The sequence below is a fragment of the Conger conger genome, chromosome 14, assembly GCF_963514075.1.
Source record: "Conger conger chromosome 14, fConCon1.1, whole genome shotgun sequence".
Classification (NCBI taxonomy): domain Eukaryota; kingdom Metazoa; phylum Chordata; class Actinopteri; order Anguilliformes; family Congridae; genus Conger; species Conger conger.
The window spans coordinates 5,578,285-5,605,149 of record NC_083773.1 but is presented as its reverse complement, the minus strand read 5'-3'; the positions used below and the strand labels follow the sequence as shown (position 1 = coordinate 5,605,149).

Below are 26,865 nucleotides of genomic sequence, written 5' to 3'. Positions count from 1 at the left end.
AGATCTATTTTTAGGAGCTAATGTAATAGGCAAATTAGCAATTCGTTTATATTCGTTTATAAGGCACATTAGAGAATATTTCCCCAAGAAAATACTAGGCTGATTTAATGCACCAATATTTGGGGTTTGGGGAAAAAACACGTTTTACATAAGCAGAGCATAGTTAGAAAAACACGCAAGCTTTGGAGATAAAGGAGGTAACTTGCTATATCCGCAAAGACAAACATTTACGTGGTTAGAATACCCCCCTACCCAGCTGCCGCCCTACGGCTCCGCTCTCCCCCACAATCTCTGTCCCAATGATGTCATTATTTTCAACCGTGGATGGGAGGAGATTCGAATTAACTCCAACGGCTGCACCTCCGCCCTTCAGCCAATAGGCTTTGAGCCTACTGGCCTTTCTCCGGATCCATGGGCGGGGCTTAGTCGGTGCCCGCTTCGTTCCCTAGCAATACGGTCGGTGCTGAGACACTGCAGCAAGGCTGACGGAGTGTACGGACGGGGAGCAGACATTGAGTCCGGTTAAAAGCACAACAGCGGTCAACGGTAAGCCGTTTCTTATCGCAGAATTCTCCCCTTTCCCCCCCCCCTTTTGTTGTGTTGAAGACGGGGCAGCCGAGGTCGGTGCTGTTTTAAAGGGGATACCTAGTTTTTCCTTGGACATAAAAAGTAGGTGGTGGCTGTTGTGTGGGAGCGTACGTTAGCAACGTTGCTAGTTTGGTTATGAAGCTGTCGTTAGCTGTGGACCTTAGCTACTCGCTGACGAGTTGAGATGTCATCGGTTTTCAGTTGACTTGTTTTCAGTAGCTTGCTGGTTAATTGTTGGTTTCTGTTGCGGAGCGTGGGAGTAATTCTCGATTTCGACTAAGCTCTTCAAAGTTTTTTTTTTTTGTTTTTTTTAAATTAATTTCTTTAGATAAAGGTATCTAACTTGGTGTTTTCAGTGTATACCAAACACCTGTTTTATTGTTGTGGCGTTAAACTATCAGTAGCTAGCGAGTCCTAATGGCTTAACTCGAGCTGGTAGCTAGCTAACTAACTATAGCAAAGGATACCCACCTAACCTTAATTTGCTTTATCAACTACGTTATTGCAACCAGCGAGCTACTATACTTAAGAACACTCTCAGTAAAACACTTTGTTTCTTTGATTATATATAACGTTACATTAAATTAGCCAACTTGCAGATATGGTGACTGGTTGACGATTAAATTAACGGTAACGTTCATTTGCATTGTAAACTTTGGGCGTTTAATGTTTGCTGGCTAGCTTGTATTAATTTAGCGCAAGGTTACACGATGGACCGTCCTGATGGGCGTAATAATTGTCATTATTGATCGTAAACACGTAACTCGATAGACTTGGTGAGCTAACTAAATATTAAGCGGTGGTAACCTTGTAATGACATTTCAGGTAATGAAGGCAAGCTTGTTGTATTGTCTGGCGTAAAAATATAAGTACACTTTCTGTATTGGAGCGTGTCGTTTGAGCTTGGGCGTTATGTCACTTGAGAAAAACACTCTGTCCTCAAACCACACCAGGTAACGTTACGTGTGTAAATTCAATCTTAACCCACGGTCCGTCGGGCTGGTGTGACGCCGGCCAGCGAAATTCATGTGAATTCATTAATGTCAACTAACAGTTACGTTGGGCAGCCAAGTAAAACAAAATACTAATTTAGATAGACCACACTAGCCGGCATACCGTGGAAGATAAATGGTTGTTGGATGTTATGACTAGGAAGTTAGGTGGGACGCGGAGAACCTGTCTGACTGGAAGGAAGAGGAATGTGTTTGTCCTTTTTTGCAGTCACTCTCGGACGCAGTTTCCCTCGCCCGAAACTTAAATACAGCTTATCGTTTAAAGTTAACCCTTCACGGGTAGTGAGCGTCCGAAGTTTTCTTTATATCGCATCTAGAGGTTCTTCATTTTTATTTTTTTTGGTAAAGAAAAGGAAACGAGTAACCGCAAACGCGTCTTTATTAATTACCACACCCCTGTGTGTTGCGACTTCCCTCCGCGAGCCGTGGAATGCAATCGTCTTGCAATTCTCCATATTCTTGTTTAAATTGCATTCCAGCTTTGTGTTCTCAGGTGTTTGAATGGCAGTTTAAAATATCGGATTCTTTGTCATTTCTATAACGTTACAGTGCCAGGAAGTGTATAAAAAATAGCTTAAGCATGTGTTCCTGAACCTTAACCAATGCTGCGTAAACATTTATAAATATTACTGCCTAAGACAAAGAATGACAATATGTTCCGTTTAAGTTCTCTCCATTGTGAATGAATTGCCAAAATCGTCCCAGAAAACCCCACTCTCTCTATTAGCTGGGGTCTGTTCTTTTCACAAGAGATTGACTCTGTACAGTCAATTGAACATAGGTAGTCTATTTTTAATAGTACAGAACAATGACTTCCCGAACGCTGTTGAACTAATTGAGGTTTGAGAAGGTAGAGCTGAGGGAATTTTCAGTGCGGCTGTCACATGTTCGACATTTAAACCGAAACTGCTTGTCACGATATGGAAATTCTGAGCCGATATGAGAATAGAATAAGTGATAGGCGTTAGATTGTGCTGGTTCCTGAAGCTCTCTGGGTGTTCATTTGACTGTACTGACTGTATAGCTGCAGCAGTGGTTAGATTCGTAGCTGATTTAATTACATTGTATTTGTATAGTGCTTTTCGCAGAATACAGCCGCAAAGATGCTTTACAGAAGGGGGAATACCAGCCCTGAACCCCCCGATCGCACATGAGCTAAAAAAATAAAAAATAAAGTGAGAGAAACTGTTAATCAGTGATTGGAATCCCCGATGGGAAGAAATCTCGGGCCCAACACGGCTATAGAGGGGGAGCCCATCCTCTGCTGGCCGGGGAGGTGTAAAGGTAGACTGGGTATAACAGAAATGTAGTAAGAACTCAAATCCGATGGGTTAAGTTGGTAACAGTTAAGGTGTTAAACTAGCAGGTAAAGTAGAAAGTAGTCAGACCAGTCCACAGTCCTCTGGCCACGTAACTGTGCAGAGGTGAAGGAATTGTCCTTTTCCAGTCACCCCATGGTCTTGGTTGGAGTCTGGTCTGTGTCAGGGCCCACTGTGTACAATCTAAATGGCCGATATTTATATAGCATTTATTTATCCAAAGTGCTGTACAATTGATGCCTCTCATTCACCCATTCATACACACATCAACAGCGATTGGCTGCCATACAAGGCACCAACCAGCTCGTCAGGAGCATTTTGCGTGTTGGGTATCTTGCTCAGGGACACTTCGACACACCCAGGGCGGGATCGAACCGGCAACCCTCAGACTGCCAGACGACTGCTCTTGGCTCCTGAGCCAATGTCGCCCCAGTACCTACAGGTTGTCACTCAGACGGAACAGGTGCGGGGATCTGTCTTTAATGAGCATTGCGAGAGTCCCTGCCATCCGCAGGATTCAGGAGTATGAATAGGATGGCACTCCTTTTGGGGTAAAACCTACAACAGTACTTAACAAATGACTGTGCTGCTTTCCTTACTTTCCCAGTGAATTGCATCAGACTCTGCGGTGATTTATCGCGTTGCCTGTCCTGTCTTAAAATTACTTGTGTTGAGCAACACAAGGCATTGTCCCCCTGTAGCTTACCGTCTGCCCTCTTCTGAAGTTGCAGTTGATAAGTTCTACTTAGTGACGTCTTAACGCACAACAAAAAGTAAGAAATGGGCTTGGCTCTACACTGCTCCCGTTTCAGTAACATTTGCTCCTGGGAATTGATGTGCCAACTGGAAAACAGTTTGGGAACGCGTAGATTAATAATGCATCCGTGTGCACCTGTGTTTTTCAATGTGCTTCTGGGGAAAAATGTGATCATGGTGGGTGAACCTAAACAACCAGATGTTTTCAGCTGAAGTTACCCTCTGCCCCTGTGCCTGCCTATTCCTTACAGTTAGCTTAGGTAACTAAGGTAACGCCTTTAGACTACAGTTTTTGTGTGCACCGACTTCTTAACCCAGAAAATGTCTTGGCTATCTTTCACCGGCACAGTCTTGTTTTGACTGCTATACTTCACTGGTAATATCAAAAGAAACTGAAATACATTTTCACTGCTATCCAGATGCAAGTGCAGTGCAAGTGTAAAAGTGGTTATCATCAGTAATATTGAGTGTTAGCAAGTGTTTCAGAGAGGTCTAGATGTACTCTTAGTTGAGTTCATCTTTTTATAAACGATGAAAGCTGATTCCCTGTCTTCGCTTGCGCCCGGTGGTGCTTTGTGGAAAAGCTGAAACTACAGTCTTTAGCTGAGAACGTCTCTAAAACTCCATTTCCCAGGGGGCAGTGGGGAGCTTGTGTAAGAAGTTGTGACAGTTTTACATCACAGGAATGCTATGAATGTGCTCATTGTGACGGCAGTAGGAAACGTAGCCTTGATAGCAGACGGATGCGAATACTGTTCAGGGAACGATATCTACAGGCATAAATGTGCTGTTTTATGGGCGGCAAGTCATGTTTCATGGATTGGAATCGTACCAGGAACAAGGAAGGACAGGAAACCACAGTTAGTGACTTTCTAGTCATTTTACACTCCTGTATGCAGTTTCTCAGTCAAAGGGTGTGCCAGTGCTGTGTTTGCTTGCCAAACTGAGTAGTATAGAATAAGAAGGTGGTTGGAGTTGCGAGTTCATAGCGTTCAGATTACATTACATTAGTTATGTAGCTTTATGTGTTTATCTAAAGCAACTTGCTGTTGATTTCACCAAGCAGGGGACGACTTCCCCTTGCGCAATGCAGGGTCATGGGCCTTTCTCAAGGGCACAGCAGCTACGTCAGGGCTTGAACCACCAATGTTCTGGGTCCCAGTCATGTACCTTAGCGACTAGGCTACCGGTCGCCCAGATGCACACTGATGCATCCCAGTGTGCCCCTAAATTATTTTTACTGCAGTGGCGCCAGTGAGCACCATGTCAACCAGTCCAGGAAGTGAGCATGAAAAGCAAAGCTTGTCTTGGACCACACAGTTGTGTGTCAGCTGTATGAATTTGCGGTCGCTGACCACAGCACTCCGCAGTGCGAGGAGGATTGCTCTGCCCCCACAGTTGCCGGGCTGTAATGAAGAAGTGCTGAGGACTATGGGAGTGAACACAGGCGCAGGCAGGGTGGCTTGAATACACTGCACTGCATTTATCCAAAGCGCTTTATAACTGATGCCTCTCCTTCACCCATTCACATACAGTCACACACCAACCATGCACGGCACCAGTCGGCTCATCGGGAGCAATTGGGGGGTCAGGTGTCTTGCTTTGTCTCATCCAGGGCAGGGTTTCGAACCGGCAACCTCCCGACTGCCAGACAGCCTCCTGAGCTGACGTCACTTAATCAGGCCCTCGCCCGTCCCCTGGAACGAGCTGAGCAGTGGAACGTCTCGGCTCCTTCCTCCTCCCCCGAAATCCCGCGCAGGACAGCTGAGGCGCACCGGTTCCGCTGGAGTGAGGTCATCATGGGGGCGTAGCGGCGTGTCCCACCATCACTCAGTGCCGTGTTTGCGAATGTGAGCTATTCCTCAGTCAAGCCCAGTGCTTTAATTACGTGTGTGCGTGCGCGTGCGCGTGCGTGTGTGTGTGGACATGTTTTCTCACTCTGTGGGCTGTGCTGGCGGGAGCCTGCTGTTTGTGTGAAACAGGCGCTGGGCTCTGGTTTTCGGACAGCGCGGGAGAGAAGACGTGCTGCGTTTGACGCATCTTCAGCCGCATGCAAAACCTTACGAACTGACACCGATTAACCCTGCTGTGTCACGCACGCCCCCGCCACCCAGGCACGCTGCATCACTGCAGAAGAATGCAGGACAGCTGGTAGACATGAGGCTTCCTAGCCCAATACATGTCCTTGCAAAATCCAACATACCAAACGCAGGTATATCGTCTCCATATTGACATTCAGAATGGACGTCTGAAACTGTCAGTTTTAGTGTGTTCTACAGTTCTTCTGACTCGGACAGTTCTAGGTGCGCTTGCATAAAATGACCTTGGGGGGTGGTGCTGCTCATTGTCCTGTATCTGAGAGGAAGCTGGAGTGAATCTGGGACTGTGTGAATGGTCTCTGGAGTCTTCACGGTCCTCCTGTTCCTCCACCCTAACAGCACCTCAGCATCACAGGTATGAACCAGAAACTCATCCAACCAGACGCTTCCTGCTTCTCTTCTCTTCGGCCTGACCCTTTAAAGGTGTGAGGTCACAAATACGCGACTGGAGTGTTCTTACCTGAACATTCCAATGCCGATGTAACCGTCGCTAATGGTGATGGAAAGCTGTGGAGTTCTAGGACACTGAAACGAGGAACGTTCTTCAAAGGTTTTCACGTGTGGCCGCAGGTGTACCGAAGGGCGGCCTGGTCACTCTTGAGTGTGCAGCTTCTTACGGTCAGAAGGGGTAGCAGTCTCACTTTAGCTTTAGACCCCTTCTTTCTTCCAGTGGTGAAGCTGTGATTTGTTCCATCACAGCTTTGGGATGTTGAGTTTTCATTCATGCGAAATTCCATTGAAGAGCCCCCCAGGCTTCTGGGACTAACAGGGCCTGGTCGGGAGACCCGTCTCCGTCTTGGAATAGAGTGACAGCTGTCGTGACTCACGATGTCTGGTCTTTCATCGGTCGCAATAGACGAGGCGAGCATAGAAAAGTCTTCTCATCCAAACAGGTTGGTATTTGACCCACGTCTGCTCCTCGATGCTGTGTTTCCGAATGGAATGCACGTATTGGCACTGTATCCCAGAGCTGCAGCATGCTGAGAGCACAGGCATGTTGTGCCAAGGGGTAGTGCTTTACAGGGGTACGCTAGGTGTGACGGCCTGTCTGTCTGACGGTGCTTGTGTTTGATTCATTTACTTCCACCTTTATCCCGACGGCTTTATATGTTGGTTTTTCTCCTTGCGTTTTCTTATCCACGGCGTGCCACTATAGAGCAAACACACTATCAGTGTAAAGTGAGTTAAGTGTGTTTATTTTTTATTTTTTGATTATACAGAGCTTGACCTACAAATGTGTGTCGTATCTGGTTTCAGACCTTGTCCAAGACGACGGGTCAACCAGTGACTCTGATTTGTTAAATGTGTTAAATTCCAATGTAAAGATATAGTGAAACATAAAGGCTGTACGGTAATTCATATAAAATGTGCTGTGGGTAAAGGGCTGGACTCCAGCCAAGCACACGCCCCTCTGGTTCGGGGAAGAAATCCGAACAGCACTAGGCCTCAGGCTCACTAGCACAGAACAGGAGAGTGAGTAAAACCTTTGTTCAGGTGCAGGCATTTCCCTCCTGGGAAAAAAATGAAAGTTGCTGCTAGAAGTGGTGTTGGTGGGCCAGTAGGGGGCGCTCTTCCCTCAGCGCCCCAGTGTAGTGATGGGGACACTGTGCTATAGGAGACGCCGTCTTTCGGACGAGACGTTAAACTGAGTTTCTGACTCACTGTGGTCATTAAAGATCCCATGACACTCGTGGCAAAGAGTAGGGGGTAAGTCTGCATGATATCTCATATTTAAACACTGCTTGAACTGCGATGAATAGTATTCATTTAAATTGAGGTTCTGTTAAATTGATTGGCTGTCCATGTGCAATTTGTTCAATAAAAGGAGCCACACTGGGTCTTCTGTATGTGCTCATTGTCTCCCTGTGTTTTTCTGCCACACAGTCAGTGACCTTTGACCTTTCCTTTGTTTTACTAGAACAGGCCTCACGTCAGCATGTAACATTGCTTGTTTTTTTTCCAGGTCATTAACCTGGTCTGATGGCCCTGTAGCACAGTTTTCTAACAGTTATTATGTAATTTCCATTGTGATGAAAAGTGTCCAAATCGCTTTGAAATCATTAGAGCGAGTGTTGTTTTTAATTGGAAGAACTGGATTTGAAAAGGCCAAGTACAGTGCAAAATGGTATGGAGATTTGCCAGTTTTACTGTAGCACGGTTGAATACTGTTGATACCAATTCCTACAGACCTACCGGACCATGAACGAAGAATACAAAACGAGAATGACCTCTGACACAAAGTGACAATGAAACTGGAAATATTATTATTTGTATAGGATCTTCTCGCAGCGTGTACGTTTCATCCGAGTCGTCATCCGGCCAAACCCTGCCCAGGTATTAATAGCGGCGGCTGAGTTCTCCCGCTCCCCGCAGACATCAGAGAGAGAGCTGGATAACGCGTCGGGCTCAGATCTCTACGGGCGGGGCTGGGCAGAGCGGCTGGTGGCAGGTTCACCTGCAGTACATGTGACCCACGCAGAGGCGGTCCAGCCTAACTCGACCTTTACTGCTCCACCGGCACCCAGAGACGGAGCGGCTCTGTGCATCACTGCTCCGTGAGGCCCACGGGGGCACCTGGGGGGACAAACCGACCGACGGACGGACAGACACACAGACTCGGAGGCACATATAGGCGCGCGCACACCTTATTCTGCCTTTATCGAAAGGCGCTAACTCGGAGGGTTGGGTGTTTCAATGATTATTCTCTACGAGGGTTCAAGTTTTTATCTGTGTGATCACTCTGGAGCTTGGAACCGTTCGCTTGGAACGTCTAGGGTTTTCAGGCCACTAGTCCCTGGTTATGGGTTTGCACTTTATTGTAGTGTCTGCCGAACGACTGTAATGTAATGTAGTGGTGACGAGTCATGTACAGTATTATTCATTAGATGAGACAGGGGTCACACACACACCCCACACACAAGGGAGAATTGTCAATCCCCCGGCTTGGATCACGGGGACCTCTGGAGTCGGGGAGCCTGCTGATTGGTGCAGAGGGGGAAGGGGTTTGGCTGTATAACCGTGGTAAAAGCGGCGTGTGTGTGTCTGTCCCGCCAAACGGGAGGGGGGGGGGGCATTCCTTTCTGCTAGGCCTCTGCTCTGCCCTCTACCCCACCCCTACCCACTCACTCGTGTAGACTGGATCCACTGGATTAAGGCTTTTGTCTGTTGCGGTTTGCAGAGACCAACTGAAAGAGCCTACATGTTTAACTTGAAAGAAACGGGCACGTGATTTGAGTGACAGGTTGCTGCCATAGATGTTGGTAAATATTGCCGTTTTCTGACTCACTGGGTTATTGATTTAGGCAGTGCTCTGTGGCTTAGGGCTGGCCCTGTCGACATGTCTCTGCTCATTAAATTAAAACGTATTGAAATCCTTTCATCTCCCGGAGTAATTAATGGCCTTTTAAGGTGATTACAGAGAACAGCAGATACCAGTCTAGTGTGTGCTTATTGATGGGGTCCATTTCAGTATTAAAAGCCGCTAAATAACAAAGGAACGTTTTAAAAGCAGTCCCGAGCGCTGAGGCCGTATCATAGGAAGCGTCTTGAAGCTTTGCTTCCTGTAGTCTTTGGGTTTGATCTGTTGATTGAGTGAAAAGCTTTAGTTCTGCCGGCTTTCTTCCTGTATTGACTGAAGGTGTTGACGCCTGGTGATCTCATGGCTGATTCTAGAGATGTCTGTCGAAACACACTGGCGTTAACAGAACCAGGCTTATCGCCCACTGGTCTGGAAGCCATTTTGTAGTGCTCGCATTGAGTGGTCTCGACTCTCTACATGCACAATGCACAGTGTCCTGGGAAGAACCTGCTTCTGGCTAAACCACTAATTCATCTGCAGGCCTGTTCAGCATTGTTGTTCGTGATGTTATTTATTTGCCCGTGTCTTTCTCTCACATTTTCCACTCCGTACGTCTGCCTGGGTCACTGAGGCCATTTTGGCTTAAGTGCCGGGCTGTTCTCCGGGTTGGAAGGCGGTGCTCCTCTTTGGGATGGAAGTGGAGCCCTGCTCCTTGCCTGTTAAACCCCTGCCCTGCAGATATGAAGTCAGGGGCTGTATTGTAGAGCTCTTCACAGGTCATTACACCGCATAACCTCCCTGCTTCTGCTCAGCGCCCAGCTTTCCATCAGCACGAAATGGATCAGGTCCTGAGTGCTGGGCCCATATTTCTTTCACCAGTGTAAGACTTGGATGTGTCGTGTTGTAGTGCATGCAGTGCTAGCCCAGGGGCATTGTGGGAAGTGTAGTCATTATGAGAGCAGGCTTAAAGCCTGCCTGGGTGCACCGGCTGTGCTGTAAAACACAGCCACCCAGGCACTCATTCTGATGTTTTTAAACCAGGAGCCCTGATTCCAGGTGTGTAAGTGTGTACTGATTTGTGTAAATGCGTACAGATTGGTGTAAGTGTGTGTACATGTGTACAGACTGGTGTAAGTGTGTACATGTGTACAGACTGGTGTAAGTGTGTGTGCATGTGTACTGATTGGTGTAAATGTGCACAGATTGGTGTAAGTGTTTGTACATATGCACTAATTGGTGTAAATATGCACTGATTGGTGTAAATGTGTGTACATGTGCACAGACTGGTGTACATGTGTACAGATTGGTGTAAGTATGCACAGATTGGTGTAAATGTGTGTACATGTGCACAGACTGGTGTACATGTGCACAGACTGGTGTACATGTGTACAGATTGGTGTAAGTATGCACAGATTGGTGTAAGTGTGCACAGATTGGTGTAATTGTGGTTTCAACCTTAGTTGTGTAACAAGCTTAAATGAAGAGCTTGAAAAAGGCTGGTCTGTTAGAATTAATCTCTGCAATTTATTTCCAAGTTGGCGAGCTTTTCATGGCCAAATCGTTTCTAGCGGTGATTGGAGAATAATCACTGCGAGCTGCACATGATGGTATTTTTATGTAAATGTAATTTTGGATCTGTTCTGCTCATTTCAGAGAATAATTTATTAGATCTTTCAAATGGATTCGGCCTTTTAAAAGTCGACTTTACCCAGAAAATGTCGTTCTGTGGCTTTTTATGGAGAGTGCACTAGTGGGGGGTGGAAGGGTTTTTTCATTTGGGGGTCCCCCTGCCCCAGAGCAGAGGAGGTTTAGTCTACATTCAGCCATTTCAGTGCTGCTCTCCTAGTGAATCTGCTGGTTGATTGAAAGGCGGGTCTAAAGCCCGTTTCTTTTTCAAACTATGTGCATTTCTTTGTGGGAGTTGCAGAAGTTGAGCATTCAGCCTCATCATGCTGTGAGTACGTACACACACGTACACACACACACACACGCACACACGCACACAAGGACTGTGGGAATCCTCCTCATTCAATCTCAGAAAGCTCACACTAAACGTGGGCTAGAGACGAAGCAGACGGTGAAAAGTCATGTTACACTGGCTGCTGGTCTGAATGCTGAACTGAACACAATGCAGGATAAGTGAAAAGTGTGTAAAATTGCCTTGCCAAACCTGCACTGCTAGCTGCGTGTGTGTGTGCGTGTGTGTGCGTGCGTGCTTGTGTGCATGCTTGTGTGTGTGTCTGCTTGTGTGCATGTGAATGGCAGACCACAAGGTGCGCTTCAGTCAGACTGGCATAAGTATCTGATTGCAGAAAACCGCCCAATGAGGAAGTGCCTACGAAAACACGACGACCAGCAAACAAACCAGCGTTAGCCGCAGTGACCGGGCGTGGTGAGTGCCATCAGGGTTTCACAGTGAAATGTGTCTGTATGCGTTTCGTACAGGGACGCGTGATCGTATCGGGGCGTTGCGTTTGCTGCTAAAAGCTTGTCGCAGACTTGTCGGCTTCATGGGTAGAGTGTGGAGACGACGGCTGATCTGATCATGGGCAGACTTACGCCCACGGACTCGTTTGCATTCGTTCTGCGGCGTGAAACGGGCGCGCATCAGTCGGCGAGCCCCCCGCAAAGAGCCCGTTACCGAGAGCAGACGCTGATATCGGCCCCACAGCGAGCCGCCCCTCGTGTGGGACGAGAGGGCAGGCTATCCCACAACGCACCTCTGTCCTCCCTCTCCCTCCGCCACTCGTCTCGTAACGTCCGTCAATTAAAGCGGCAAAAAAAACTCATTTCAGCTTCGCTCCCCGTCATTAAGGTGCAGATTTGGGGTGTGATGAGATTGTAAGAGGAAGGGTAGAGCCGAGACGCAGGCTCTGGGTGTAATTAGGCCCTTCAGGTGCAGGGACGCTGTGATGAATGGGGACCGAGACGGCTCTTAGTCCCTGGAGTGGGTCCCTGTTCTTGGGAGAGAGAGAGAGGGAGGGCCTCCACATCTGTTCTGCCCTTCAGCTCACTTTGTGCACCACTTTGTTCTTAAAGGAGCGCAACCTGCGTGCCAGAGCGAGCAGATGCCCCCCAAAAACACCTGCCTGTGGGTGTTTGGCTGCCAGGGCTTAAAGGGGAAGTCTATGGGTGTCTGGCTGTCAGGGCTTAAAGGTGAGGTCTGTTGGTGTCTTTGGCTGCTAGGGCTTAAAGGTGAGGTCTGTGGGTGTCTTTGGCTGCCAGGGCTTAAAGGTGAGGTCTGTGGGTGTCTTTGGCTGCCAGGGCTTAAAGGTGAGGTCTGTGGGTGTCTCTGGCTGCCAGGGCTTAAAAGTGAGGTCTGTGGGTGTCTTTGGCTGCCAGGGCTTAAAGGTGAGGTCTGTGGGTGTCTTTGGCTGCCAGGGCTTAAAGGTGAGGTCTGTGGGTGTCTTTGGCTGCCAGGGCTTAAAGGTGAGGTCTGTGGGTGTCTTTGGCTGCCAGGGCTTAAAGGTGAGGTCTGTGGGTGTCTTTGGCTGCCAGGGCTTAAAGGTGAGGTCTGTGGGTGTCTGGTTGTCAGGGCTTAAAGGTGAGGTCTGTGGGTGTCTGGTTGTCAGGGCTTAAAGGTGAAGCCTGTGGGTGTCTGGCTGCCAGGGCTTAAAGGTGAGGTCTGTGGGTGTCTGGCTGCCAGGGCTTAAAGGTGAAGCCTGTGGGTGTCTGGGAAAGATTTCAGATGGCCTGGTTCTGGAGCCAGACCGATCGTTTCATTTCAGAGACGGTATTGACTGGTGGACACCATTTTAAGACGTCAGTGTCTCCACATTGGGTTGATAATGGCCATTCTGTTATCTTGTCAAATACCAGTTTTTTTGTGCAAATTTGATTAACCACTTTGAGCTGAATCACTGTGGCCATTCTGCTTTGTCTTCTATTCTAGGACATTTTACACTTTGATAAATTGAGGAACCGGAAAGTTTGGGGACCCCCCCCAAGTTCAAGTAATTTACAACAAATCATTTTACTAGTTCACTAACACTGATGCGACCTTTAAAAAATTAATAATAAAGCAAAATTTGACCATGTGGTCTGGGGCCCTGCCTGACACTTGTATCAAGGGCGACTTAGTTCATACAACAGGGGCTACACCACCAACTTTCCAGGTTCCAGTTATGTACCTTAGCCACTAGGCTACAGGCTGCCCGCAGTAGTGGCTCTATGGAGATAGTATTGTGTGTCTGGGGGGGGGGGGGGGGGGGGTATGCTAATGCTAACACCCCCGCCCCTCGCATCTGGCACACCCTGGAGCCAGAGCCTGTGTTCTTGAGCCCCATATTATTCAGAATTATTAAAGACTGCAGAGAGCACGCTCTTACTCATCTTTCACAGGAAACGGCCAGCTGGAACCAACGCGCCCGGGGCGGGTATGTTATAACAGGAGGCAGACGCTGAGAGGGAGAGAGAGGGAGAGAGGGAGAGAGAGGGAGAGAGGGAGAGAGGGAGAGAGGGAGAGAGGGAGAGAGGGAGAGAGGGAGAGAGAGAGAGAGAGAGAGAGAGAGAGAGAGAGAGAGAGAGAGAGAGAGAGAGAGAGAGGGAGAGAGAGGGAGAGAGAGGGAGAGAGAGGGAGAGAGAGGGAGAGAGAGGGAGAGGGAGAGGGAGAGGGAGAGGGAGAGAGAAATTTGGGGAGGAACTGGGTCGTTCCAGCAGAAGGGGAAGTAGCAGCTGCAGAACTTTTTGGAGGGACACTTCGTCCCTCCCCCTGACCCACCTGGGCGTAGCCGCTCCTATTTAAAGCTGCCCTCGTGAGGCTGCGCTGCTCACTGACACATCCAGTCCGGCCCGCTCCTCAGTGGACAGAGGGGGCCCCTGTGCTGGGAGATGTGAGCTTGACCGAGATGCAGGGGTATTTTTATCCTTGCAGTACCCTTGCTCTACTTCTCCTGGCTCCGCGCTACATGTCCCAAAAAACAGTAACTATGAGAACAAACCACCTCTGAGCCAGCAGTGAGAGCAAAGTCCTGCAAGGTGCCCGTTCATTCGCTACATGGAAATGGCTGACTGTGGGTTCAAGGTGTGAAACTGATACCCACCGCCATCGACCGGCATGCCTGGACGTAACCTACCCGGCTTTAAATACAGACGGCTTGACATCTGTAATTCTCGACTTACAATGTTGTCATTTAAATGGAACCAAAATAAAGTTCGAAAATGCAATGGAAATTTGTCAGTAGACTACTCCCATGTTTATTAAATTTTTTTGTTGTTTAATACGACTCCTAGCAATCATAAGCAGTATCGGCTACACGGTTAAACGTTTTCGATTTGGGATGGTAATCGTTAGAGCGAGAGAATGATCACACTGCTCTCTGGTCCTCAGAGTGATGGCAGCCATCAGGAAGAAGCTGGTGATCGTCGGGGATGGAGCGTGTGGGAAGACCTGCCTGCTCATCGTCTTCAGTAAAGACCAGTTCCCCGAGGTCTACGTGCCCACCGTGTTCGAGAACTACATCGCAGACATCGAGGTGGACAACAAGCAGGTGGGTGACTGGGGGCCCAGCCGTGGGGCTGCTGAACGACTGCAATGTGGATCGGTCAGCCGGGGATCAGTTGCCACTTTTTACTTCTCAAACATCCCCGGAGACCCAAGTGACATCCATTACACACATTCACTTTTTATCCAAAGCAACTTTTACAGTTGATTAGACCGGAGCAATGTGGGGGTTAAGGGCCTTAACCTTATTGTGGCTACACCGGGGCTAGAACCACCCAGAACCTCCCAGTTAAGCACCTTAGCCGCGAGGCTACAGGCTGCCCGGTAGCGTCTCCCCAGGGAAAACGCACCCTGTGGATTATGACCCGAATGGCCGTTGCTGTGTCTGGTTTTCATCACACAACTTCATACATTCTAAATTTTGATTCACAAAGTTCAGTCTCACAATTTTACATTCCAGAAAGTACCGCTTGAGTTTAATAAGCACAGGGCTTCCCCATGATACCGATGGTGTGAGGAAACTGCAGAGGCAGATTGAGATTTTATTTCGTGAAACGCACTCTACTCCGAACAAGACCGGGAGAATGGGCTCAGTGATGTAAGCTGGCTATGTGTGGTGGCCCCATTTCCATCGCTACGTGGCGGGATTTGACCCCGCGACCTTCTGGGTCAGGACTTGGGCGTCTGAGCACAAAGATGCGGAAGCAGCATTGTACAGAGCGCTGCCATCGAATAGTGAAACCAGGAAGAAGAAAAGCTGACTCTTACCAGTGAAACCATAAAAGAAGAAAAGCTCACTTCTCAATGAAAACCGTAGCGCTCGGCCTGTTTGAGGGCGAGAGAGGTGTGCTTGACGTAAGCCCTGGTCCTGTTACAGGATTCTGACGCAGTTCATAAGGCCCGGACACACCAAACCGACGGTCGGCCGTCGGACGTCGATGGCGCCCTGTTGGCCGAGTCTTTCCGGAGCCGTCGATGAGAGAGAGCTCTCTGATTGGCTGTCCAGCTAGCGAATCAGTGCACAAGAAGAGAAATGGAAGCGACGAAAGCAAGCCATTCCAAAGTTACTATCACTACCAGACATAATTTTCGATTAGTATTACTAAATAGCGAGAGAACAAGGAAATTGCTGCAAACTGTTTGTTGTGAGCGAGACAATAGCTGCTTCTAGGTCCAACGCAATGCAAACGCATTCCCCGGTCTTCCAGTTTCCATTTTTTGAAAGACAAATACAGACTACCGCCACCTGCTGGTGTGGAGAGTTATTACCTCTCACGCAGGTGCAGAATGTACTTTGATCAAGGCTGTCTGAGATCAGAAGCAAGGACCCAACCAAAATCTGCAGAAGAACTGTGGCAAGTTCTCCAACATGCTTGGAACAACCTCCCTGCTGATTGTCTTATAGAAATGCAGGACAGCGTTGGCTGTCTCAGAGAAGTGATGCAGTTTTAACACCAAAGGGTGGTGACAAAAAATATTGATTTGATTCAGTTTTTAACTATTCTGCCAAATTACTAAAATGTAATGTCAAATGTACAGTCAGGTCCATAAATATTGGAACATCGACACAATTCTCATCTTTTTGGCTCCATACACCACCACAATTGATTTGAAATGAAACGAACAAGATGTGCAGACTTTCAGCTTTAATTTGAGGGTATTTACATCCAAATCAGGTGAACGGTGTAGGAATTACAACAGTTTGTATAAGTACCTCCCACTTTTTAAGGGACCAAAAGTAATGGGACAAACTAACAATCATAAATCAAACTTTCACTTTTTAATACTTGGTTGCAAATCCTTTGCAGTCAATTACAGCCTGAAGTCTGGAACGCATAGACATCACCAGACGCTGGGTTTCATCCCTGGTGATGCTCTGCCATGCCTCTACTGCAACTGTCTTCAGTTCCTGCTTGTTCTTGGGGCATTTTCCCTTCAGTTTTGCCTTAAGCAAGTGAAATGCATGTTCAATCGGATTCAGGTCAGGTGATTGACTTGGCCATTGCATAACATTCCACTTCTTTGCCTTAAACTCTTTGGTTGCTTTCGGAGTATGCTTCGGGTCATTGTCCATCTGCACTGTGAAGCGCTGTCCAATGAGTTCTGAAGCATTTGGCTGAATATGAGCAGATAATATTGCCCGAAACACTTCAGAATTCATCCTGCTGCTTTTGTCAGCAGTCACATCATCAATAAATACAAGGGAACCAGTTCCATTGGCAGCCATACATGCCCACGCCATGACACTACCACCACCATGCTTCACTGATGAGGTGGTATGTTTTGGATCATGAGCAGTTCCTTTCCTTCTCCATACTCTTCTCTTCCCATCATTCTGGTACAAGGTGATCTTTGTCTCATCTGTCCATAGGATGTTGTTCCAGAACTGTAAAGGCTTTCTTAGATGTTGTTTGGCAAACTCTAATCTGGTCTTCCTGTTTTTGAGGCTCACCAATGGTTTACATCTTGTGGTGAACCCTCTGTAGTCTTCTCTTGATTGTTGACTTTGACACACATACACCTACCTCCTGGAGAGTGTTCTTGATCTGGCCAACTGTTGTGAAAGGGTTTTTCTTCACCAGGGAAATAATTCTTCTGTCATCCACCACAGTTGTTTTCCGTGGTCTTCCGGGTCTTTTGGTGTTGCTGAGCTCACCGGTGCGTTCTTTCTTTTTAAGAATGTTCCAAACAGTTGATTTGGCCACACCTAATGTTTTTGCTATCTCTCTGATGGGTTTGTTTTGATTTTTCAGCCTAATGATGGCTTGCTTCACTGATAGTGACAGCTCTTTGGATCTCATATTGAGAGACAGCAACAGATTACAAATGCATATAGCACACTTGAAATTAACTCTAGACCTTTTATCTGCTCCTTGTAAATGAGATAATGAGGGAATAACACACACCTGGCCATGGAACAGCTGAGCAGCCAGTTGTCCCATTACTTTTGGTCCCTTAAAAATTGGGAGGCACATATAGAAACTGTTGTAATTCCTACACTGTTCACCTGATTTGGATGTAAATACCCTCAAATTAAAGCTGAAAGTCTGCAGTTAAAGCATATCTTGTTCGTTTCATTTCAAATCCAGTGTGGTGGTGTATAGAGCCAAAAAGAGGAGAATTGTGTTGATGTCCCAATATTTATGGACTTGACTGTATAGTGCGTTTATTTAGGACCTTTCATTTAATTATTTTTGAAAGAATATTATCTGTACAGAATGTTATACAGGTGCCTAAGACTTTTGCCCAGTACTGTATCACAAAGAGAAGTAGTTTCCTTTTCAGTGTGAACAACTCTGCCTTCACAATTTGTATAAATAAACTGTGACTAGACTAGAATGGTGCACAACATACAGGACTACTGCTCTGGTGTTATTCAGCATTAGTGTTGCGTTTAGCACACGCACTGAAGCACGCTTCACTTGAGTTGTATGAGGGCAGCCTGTAGCATAGTGCCTAAAGTGGAAGGTTGGTGGTTCAAGCCCCAGTGTAGTCGCAATGAGATCAGTGCAGCTGCTGGGCCCTTGAGCAAGACCCTTAACCCCGCATTGCTCCAGGGGGGATTTGCCCCTGCTTAGTCTAATCAACTAAGTCACTTTGGATAAAAGCATCAGCTAAAATAACAGTAATGTTCAAGTCTATCGTGAGATGGAAGGCAGCCTGAAAGGTTGATTGGCTGGCTGGACACAGAAAGATTGTGTTTGTTTGGTCACGGCCTGTAGGATCGGTGCACGTTGAAACAGGAAATGACAGTCTTCTCAGACTTCCTGTATGGACTGGGATCAGGGACCATGAGTCTCAAATAGTGGGGCTTGTTTCCTGTTGTGGGTGGGAACCACTGCTGCTTCCCAGAATTCCCCTGGGTTTTTTTTTTTTGGAAACCAAACATTTTTTGGAAATATTTCCATTGCAGTCATCAAAGCTGTGTTTAAAAAAAAAAATTAAAAAAAAAAACTGGGATGGATGATTGTGTCCGACTTTCCAGACGATGCATAGACGTGATCTGCAGAAGAACAAGACCTTCACCGGCCACCTGTCAGCTGTCTTTCTGTCTTTCCCTCTCTCTCTCTCCCCCTTCTCTTTCAATCTCTCTCCCCCTTCCTCTCCCCCCCCTCTCTCATTCTTTCAATCTCTCGCTCTCCCCCTCTCTCCCTCTCTCTCCGTGTTTAAATTTAGCCCTTATTGTCTTTTTCTCTCTTTTTGGAGCGATAAGCGGGCTGTCCTGCGGGACAGGTCTGTGCTGGTTTCTCAGGCTGGGATTGGTCTCCTGCCTGCTGCTATTTTGGTTGCTCTGAAGGAGTCACGGCTGAACGTGTGCGTGTGTGTGTGTGTGTGTGTGTGTGCCAGTGTGGTTCTGCTGCTTCACACCTGGAAGGCCAGAGCGTTTGTGCTTGGACCTCAAGCACAAGTGGGCGGTTCTGGCGGGTAACCGGGCGGTTCTGGCGGGTAACCGGGCGGTTCTGGCGGGTAACCGGGCGGTTCTGGCGGGTAACCGGGCGGTTCTGTGTTGCAGGTGGAGCTGGCACTCTGGGACACTGCAGGCCAGGAGGACTATGACCGGCTGCGGCCCCTGTCCTACCCCGACACCGACGTCATCCTCATGTGCTTCTCCATCGACAGCCCCGACAGCCTGGGTAACGGCACACCTGGGGCAAACACGCCACCCCTGGGGCAAACACAGGCCACGCCACACCTGGGGCAAACACGCCACCCCTGGGGCAAACACACACCACCCCTGGGCCAAACACACACCACGCCACCGCTGGGGCAAACGCAGGCCACGCCACCCCTGGGGCAAACGCACGCCACGCCACCCCTGGGGCAAACGCACGCCACGCCACCCCTGGGGCAAACGCACGCCACGCCACCCCTGGGGCAAACGCACGCCACGCCACCCCTGGAGCAAACACAGGCCTCGCCACCCCTGGGGCAAACGCACGCCACGCCACTCCTGGGGCAAACGCACGCCACGCCACCCCTGGGGCAAACGCACACCACCCCTGGGGCAAACACACGCCACCCCTGGGGCAAACGCACGCCACACCACCCCTGGGGCAAACACACGTGACCCCTGGGGCAAACACAGGCCTCACCACCCCTGGGGCAAACACACGCCACCCCTGGGGCAAACACATGCCACCCCTGGGGCAAACGCACGCCACACCACCCCTGGGGCAAACGCACGCCACACCACCCCTGGGGCAAACGCACGCCACGCCACCCCTGGGGCAAACTCAGGCCTCACCACCCCTGGGGCAAACACACGCCACGCCACCCCTGGGGCAAACGCAGGCCACGCCACCCCTGGGGCAAACGCGCCATCGCCTTCCATTCTAATACACTTCTGTGCACAACTGCTCTCGTCTGGTGCAGTTAAGCCAATCAGGAGGAACAGAAGGCGGGGCTTGCTCAAAGGTTTCAATACACCAGACAAGCTCAGTGAAGCGTAGAAAAGTATTTGAATCCAAAGCGATTACAGATTGACCCCGGGTCTGTTCCACACCTAAACCAAGCTGCCAGTGTCTGTGTCTAGGTGCCACTGCTGTTTTGGGTGTAAAAGGTTTTACCGTCTGAACACGGTGGAGATGTGACCGGTACCGGAGGGGTTAGCATGAGCAGATCTGACAGAACGGCAGCTTGAGCAGAGTTCACAGTTTCGGGGGCCCGCTGCGCTCCCCTGCTGTGACCCTGGTGTGTCGGGTGAGAGGCGTAGCTCTGCCAACTGCCAGTCCTCCTCAAACACGTCCATTCTCCTCAAACACGTCCATTCTCCTCAAACACATCCATTCTCCTCAAACGCGTCCATTCTCCTCAAACACGTCCATCCTCCTCAAACACGTCCATCCTCCTCAAACACGTCCATCCTCCTCAAACACGTCCATCCTCCTCAAACACGTCCATCCTCCTCAAACACGTCCATCCTCCTCAAACACGTCCATCCTCCTCAAACGCGTCCATTCTCCTCAAACGCGTCCATTCTCCCTGCGTCCTTGTCAGACTCTACCTTAGTCCTCCCTCCTGATTTCCCCCCCCCGCCCCCCTTTCTGATATCCCTATCCCTCTTGTCTAACCCCCCAAAAAAAGAAATTGCACTTATGATGACTATGTCTTTAAAACGGCACTTCCTACGTATTTTCCTAGTTATGGATGTGATGCTTTGACTTGTGGAAGAACCTATGCACTTGTAAGTCGCTTTGGATTAAAAGCGTCTGCCAAATGACTAAAATGTAAAATGTGCGTCTGTGTGGGGAAGAGATGGAGCTGGAATTGCAACCAAAAAAGTCAATGTCTTATTAACTTGCTGCTTATTCTGTAACGCTTTACAATAAAGTTCTATGAATTGGCATGAACTAATGTAGTTGTTAACTAACTACTACTGAGAAGATCATCTGTACAGCCCTGTTAATGTATTTGTATATATCAAATATATATGCTTGTAAACAAATGCATTAAGTCAATTTCATGCTTAATTAATGTAGTTGTTAACATAATTAATTCATGGTAACTACATTGGTCAATGCCAATTCATGAAGCTTAATGTAAAGTGTGACTGTTTGTTCTCCATGCTGCCATTTTGGTTCTGTTTGGTGTGATGGTGACGAAAAGGAGGTTGTGAGCGTTTACTGTCACGTCAGGAAGCTGATGGAAGTCCTAGCTGCAGTTTTCTGCCATGGGCAGACAAAAAGATCAGAGCCAATCTAAAATCTAAACCAGTGTCCCAAACTCCAACCAGCTCATCAGGAGCATTTTGGGGTTAGGTGTCTTGCTCAGAGGCACTTTGACACACCCAGGGCGGGATCGAACCGGCAATGAGACAACTGCTCTTACGGCCTGAGCCAATGTGACGACTGCTCTTACTGCCTGAGCCAATGAGACGACTGCTCTTACCGCCTGAGCCAATGAGACGACTGCTCTTACCGCCTGAGCCAATGTCGCCCCATGACTGACTGGGATCCCTTCAGCTGGTCTTCCGTTCAGGCCGTGACATCACGGTCTCCAGTAGACCTGCATACTAACAGCTGCATTGCATTGGGCCAAATGCACTGCGTTTTTTTTTGGGGGGGGGTTTTTTCAGCTTTAATCCAGCTGCGTGAATCCTGGCCGTTTAATGAGACTGGTTTTTCCGTTCCACAGAGAACATTCCGGAGAAGTGGACCCCCGAGGTGAAGCACTTCTGTCCCAACGTTCCGATTATCCTGGTGGGAAACAAGAAGGACCTGCGGAACGACGAACACACGCGCCGGGAACTGGCCAAGATGAAGCAGGTCCGTCGCTCGCCCCATCGGCTGATCCTGGATCAGCTGGCACCGTCGTAATTAAACCCTGTCTGTCACCCACCCTTCCTCAATAACTGATCTGGGATCAACTAGCCCAGTTATTATCCTTTCTGTTTACCCAGGCTCTGAGTTCAGTGCAAGACATCTGTCACGTGTATTGGTCTTGAAATGAGAGTAAATCTTAGCTAATAGTTTTTTCTCTCAATTAGAAAATGATTTCGTTTTTGCTATACAAATGGAACTGTCACCCCATTGGCAACTGTAATGAGTAAAACGGTGTCTCACCTCGTTGTCTTATTGAGGGGAAAAAGTAATAAATAAGATCAATGTAAGACCAAAATACTTGATCAACTTATTTGTTTTTGCAGTGCTATGACCAAGCTGCAAGGGTAATTATTAGGGTTGTGTGTGTGTGCGCGTGTGTATGGCGTGCGTGTGTGTGTGTGCGTGTGCGGCGTGCGTGTGTGTATGGCGTGTGTGTGTGTGTGTGTGTGTGTGTGTGTGTGGTGTGTGTATGGCGTGCATGCTTGTGTGTGTGGTGTGTGTGTGTGCGTGTGTATGGCTTGTGTGTGTGTGTGTGGCGTGCATGCATGTGTGTGTGTGTGTGTGTGTGTATCCTACAGGACCCGGTGAGACTGGAGGAGGGGCGGGATATGTCCACTAAGATCTCTGCGTCGGGCTACATGGAGTGTTCGGCCAAGACCAAGGATGGCGTGCGCGAGGTGTTCGAGATGGCCACCAGGGCGGCGCTGGAGGTCCGGAAGCGGAAGAGGCGGGGCGGCTGCCTGCTGCTCTGAGGGACGCCCCCCCCCCCCCGGCCCGCGCCGACGCGCAACCGAGAGAACGCGAGGAGCTGTCCCGACAAACCGCCGTCTTCGTTCTGTATCGTTCATTTCACGCTAACCACGAGCGAGGAATCCGGGGCAAGGAGCAACGCAAAGACGGGACACACATTAATCACGGAGTCTGGGCTGCGGCAGGTGTGCGGAACTGACATTTTTAACCACGCTCTTTCCCCTTTCTTTTTTTCCTTTGTCACTATGGGTCTTTTTCATGTTGTTTTTCACCAGCATATCTTCCTATTTGTACAATGATGAAAAAATAATAAATGTATGTATATGTGTACACAAATATAACTCTAAGTCTCTACCCCCACCAGTAAGGGCAGGTTCCTTGCCTTACGTCATGTCTCTGTAGTTAGAAACTGACCCTCCTTCCAGTACAGTACAGTTATTTAGCCAACTGTTTTATCCAAAGTGACTTACAGTTGATTAGCCTAAGCAGGGGCCAATCTCCCCTGGAGCAATGTGGGGTTAAGGGCCTTGCTCAAGGGCCCAACCGCTACACTGATTTTAATGTGGCTACGATGGGGCTTGAACCACCAACCTGCCAGGTCCCAGTTAAGCATCTTAGCCACTAGGCTATAGGCTGCCCCCTTGCAGATCGTGATATCTAAGAACTGGATTTGTGTGCAGTTCTTGGAGAGGTAGAATGGGGTTCTGATGGTTATGGTTAGGCTGTTTCTCCGGGTCTTCTGGCTGGGCTCAGTGTGATGTGGACTTCCTGTTCCTTTGTCAGCTCCGTTCTCCGCCCCATAGGCTGAGCTGTAATGAATGTGCTGTCCAACGCACCGTCCTGAATGAACCAATCAAAAGACGAGACTCTGGCGAAGTAATGCTGTGATTGACTTAAATCGGTGTCATGTACAGCACACACTTGGGGGCTCTACACGCTTCAGGGTATGTCCCAATACTTGAAAAATGTATCCTCCTTTCCTCCCCCCATACTGGAAGGAAAGGAGGATAACAAATGTATTCAAGTGTTGGGACGCACCCATTGTGACATTTAGACCATGGGGAAGTACCTACAAGAGAATGGCCTGAGAATCGTCCCGTGTTTATGCGTCATTAGCATGAACCGCTACAGGCCTCACTCGCTGAGCCGCGCTGTGTGATGCCCCGACCATCATTACCGCCCACATCACCAGCTGTAGCTACTCTTTAATGGGAGAGGCAGGATTTACCAACGATAACGATGCATCACAGGAAGTGCTTCTTGGACGTTCCATCAGTGCAAGTTCCGGTAGTTTTATGTACGCGTTTTGCCCTCAGCCTACTGCTCTGCGCCCGACTGCCAATCCAAACCAAGGTCTCCTTTCATTCTGACCGCAATACATTTTTTCACTAACTTTATTCATAATTTAAAATCGTCCTTTTTAAAATAAGAAGTTTCTGTGACTGGCAAATTGAGTCATTGAAATTCTGTAAAAACATTTCTCAAATGTATGGACGAAGCTCAATTAGTCAAACTGCGTGTTTGTGTGTGTGCGCGCGTGCGCGTGCTGAGAACGCTAATGAAGACTTTCAGAGCTATTCAACATCTATGAATATATTGGTGTGTTACCAAGTCGTCCAATACTCAGATGTGGTCTTGACTCGTTTCCCTGAAAACCTCGCCCAGTGTTTTTCAGGTAACCTTCCTGGTCGTCTGTTCTCGCTCTTTAGACGTGTGTGGAAGTGTGTGCGCTCTGTGCGTGCTGTAGGCTACTGCCAGGTGCAAACCAGAAAATGGTGTCCACTAGGGGGCGCACTGAGTGGCCACCTTTGTAGATCATCGCATGTGAGAACAGGTTCACGTTTGTGCTCTTGATGTTCTCCAGCTTAGACATTTTCTCTAAACAATCCCATTGATACCGCTCAACTAGCACTTCCAAAAAGCATTCCAGTTTCTTTTGACTATCTCTCGTCACCTCCGATCTACCCAAACGGTGTTCAGCTCTAAGCCCCGGCTACAATGAGGGGCATTAAGTTGCACATAGTTAAGACGCAGTAACTGATATGCGGTTAGAAAGCCTATACAAGTGCACGGTGACGTGCAGGTGAGTCTGAAATCGCTGTCATTTTTTTTCCTGGACATTCGCCAGTTTTTTTTTAAATCTAAATTCACATGGCGCTAGTAAAGCTCTATACGCCGGGAACATCTAATGTGACGCATAAAAGCAGTGACCAGCAACACGCCACAAGACTGCCAGTGCGGGATGCCATTTTGATTTTGCTTCATTTGATTTATGTGAGATGGGGGTGTCTGGTTAAAGTAGGCTACGACCCTCTTCAAGCCATACACGACCAAGCAAAATGGTAGCAAAGTAGGAAAGCTGTTGCTGTGGTTACCAAAGTCGGTATTGGGTTCCCGGAAGAGGGTAACATACGGTGTTTTCTGTCTCTTCTTTGTTTAGACAAAGGACCGGTTTTATAGAATACCCCGCATGCTTGTATGTATCCCTTAAAATGAACCTCATGAGTTCGCGGTTTTGATTCACACCCAAGGTGCGACGTTCATTCCTCAACACCGTAGCAGTCGCGTACTTCGCCCAATCTACATGCTAGCAACAGTTCAATATAACGGAAACCCAACGGAACAACATCCCGAAGGCTGTAACCAGAAGCCTATAGGCTCTTAAAATGCCAAGGAAAATCTACGGATTAGGATTGGACCATTACCAGGGGAGGACTTTGTGATGGAAGCACAAAGTTCGTCTGTACAATACCGCAATATTGTCATACCCAAAAGTTCGCTTACCTGTTCGTGTTGTTTTATATCTGTCGATTTGTCACTGTCTGCATGGATGAAACTGTCTGCCGTGCCAGCCACCCAACCGCCACATTTACTCCAGCTGACGGCTCAACATCGCGGCTCAATTTCCTTTCCTCCCTTCAGAAATGATTTTAATAGCGCACATAATCAAGATTTATATGGAAGCTGTCGGGAATGATGCTTTGTAAAACAGGAACAGTGTTGTGAATGTTTGAAGTGAACATGACCGCTGTCAATAAACTATTTTTGAAACGGGGTCACGTTTTTCTCCTCAATTTACTCCTCAATTTATTTACTCTCATTCATAAACTGCCCTACTAGATGGTGAAAGGCAAGCCAATCCATGCAACATAACACGATCTGTCCTTTTATTGTGTTCTTGTAAATGTTTTATTGTAGAGGTAAAATAAGTCATTGGTGAATATTCATTACTGAGGTTGTCTATATTTGAAAATGTCTACAATTCAAATTTAATTATTCACTTCTAACCCAGGAGAGTGGCTATGGCCCGCTGTATGCTGATAATGTCAACAGGTCATTACTATCGCAAAATAATTACTCATAAGGGAATAAAACACATGCTCAAAGAAGTAGTTTCTGCGCAATACAGACATGACACTTCGTTTAGAGTTTATTTCAAACTGTCAACAGTCCTTGCATATTGGAAGTCTCCCACACCGAACTCGATGGAAATAAAGACACTATCGCTCCAATGGTCATTGGGAAAAGTGTAAATGCATACAGGAAGTACTGTCGTTAATCATTCTGGTAAAATTCCCAGTAGTTTAGGAATCAGTACCACCTAAATTGTGCTTCACATAACAGTAGTTTAACATCGCTCTCCAAAAGAAATGTCCAATTTACTGAAATCGCACTGCAAAGCTGCATGTACACATCTCCAGGAAGCTGTAACCTCACTTTCCCATGAATGTTAATATTAGTGCTATAAAAATACGGATTGTGTTTTGCTACCTTCTGCAACAGGCCAGTCTTTTTTTTTTCTCAACACATACTCCTCGGATTCCTAAGGATGAGAGTTTGAAATTATTACCTAATTATTTATTATTAATGAATTGTCCTGAATCCTCCACAGGGTATACAGTCAGTAATGTGGTTTAGGTTCTGTGGAAGGGTGTCTGATATGTCATATTTAGGGGGAATCCTCCACAGGGTTTGCAGTCAGTAATGTGGTTTAGGTGCTGTGAAAGGGTGTGTCTGATACGTCGTATGTAGGGGGAATCCTCCACAGGGTTTGCAGTCAGTAATGTGGTTTAGGTGCTGTCCTTGAGGCAGCGTTACCGTGGAGATCGCCGCGTACCGGCGGCCGTTACACGCGCCTGTCCCGCGGAGAAGAGCGCTAATTAAGAGGGCAGGTGGGCACACCTACGGAACGGCTACCCGCCGGGCCGGGCTGACGGTGGGCTTTCCCCGGATTTTTCCGTTCAGAAGCGCCTCCTCTCCGGTAACGGTGAGTGCGT

General features: G+C 48.0%; 1 protein-coding gene across 1 annotated transcript; it reads left to right on the top strand.

Annotated features, from left to right (window-relative positions):
- Nucleotides 1–404: 404 nt before the first annotated feature.
- On the top strand, nt 405–25,643 carry LOC133110660 (rho-related GTP-binding protein RhoA-D-like). The gene is made up of 5 exons (XM_061220910.1): nt 405–546; nt 14,403–14,562; nt 19,030–19,150; nt 21,651–21,781; nt 22,417–25,643. The coding sequence occupies exons 2-5, from the start codon at nt 14,407–14,409 to the stop codon at nt 22,588–22,590; spliced, it is 582 nt and encodes a 193-aa protein (XP_061076894.1). The 5' UTR covers nt 405–546; nt 14,403–14,406; the 3' UTR covers nt 22,591–25,643.
- The last annotated feature ends 1,222 nt before the right edge of the window (nt 25,644–26,865 follow it).

Excerpts from the sequence above, each read along its gene's own strand:
- LOC133110660 (XM_061220910.1), top strand. The coding sequence starts at position 14,407 with ATGGCAGCCATCAGGAAGAAGCTGGTGATCGTCGGGGATGGAGCGTGT. Across the intron at positions 14,563-19,029 it reads TCGAGGTGGACAACAAGCAG|GTGGAGCTGGCACTCTGGGA; the intron begins GTGGGTGACTGG and ends TCTGTGTTGCAG. Across the intron at positions 19,151-21,650 it reads CGACAGCCCCGACAGCCTGG|AGAACATTCCGGAGAAGTGG; the intron begins GTAACGGCACAC and ends TCCGTTCCACAG.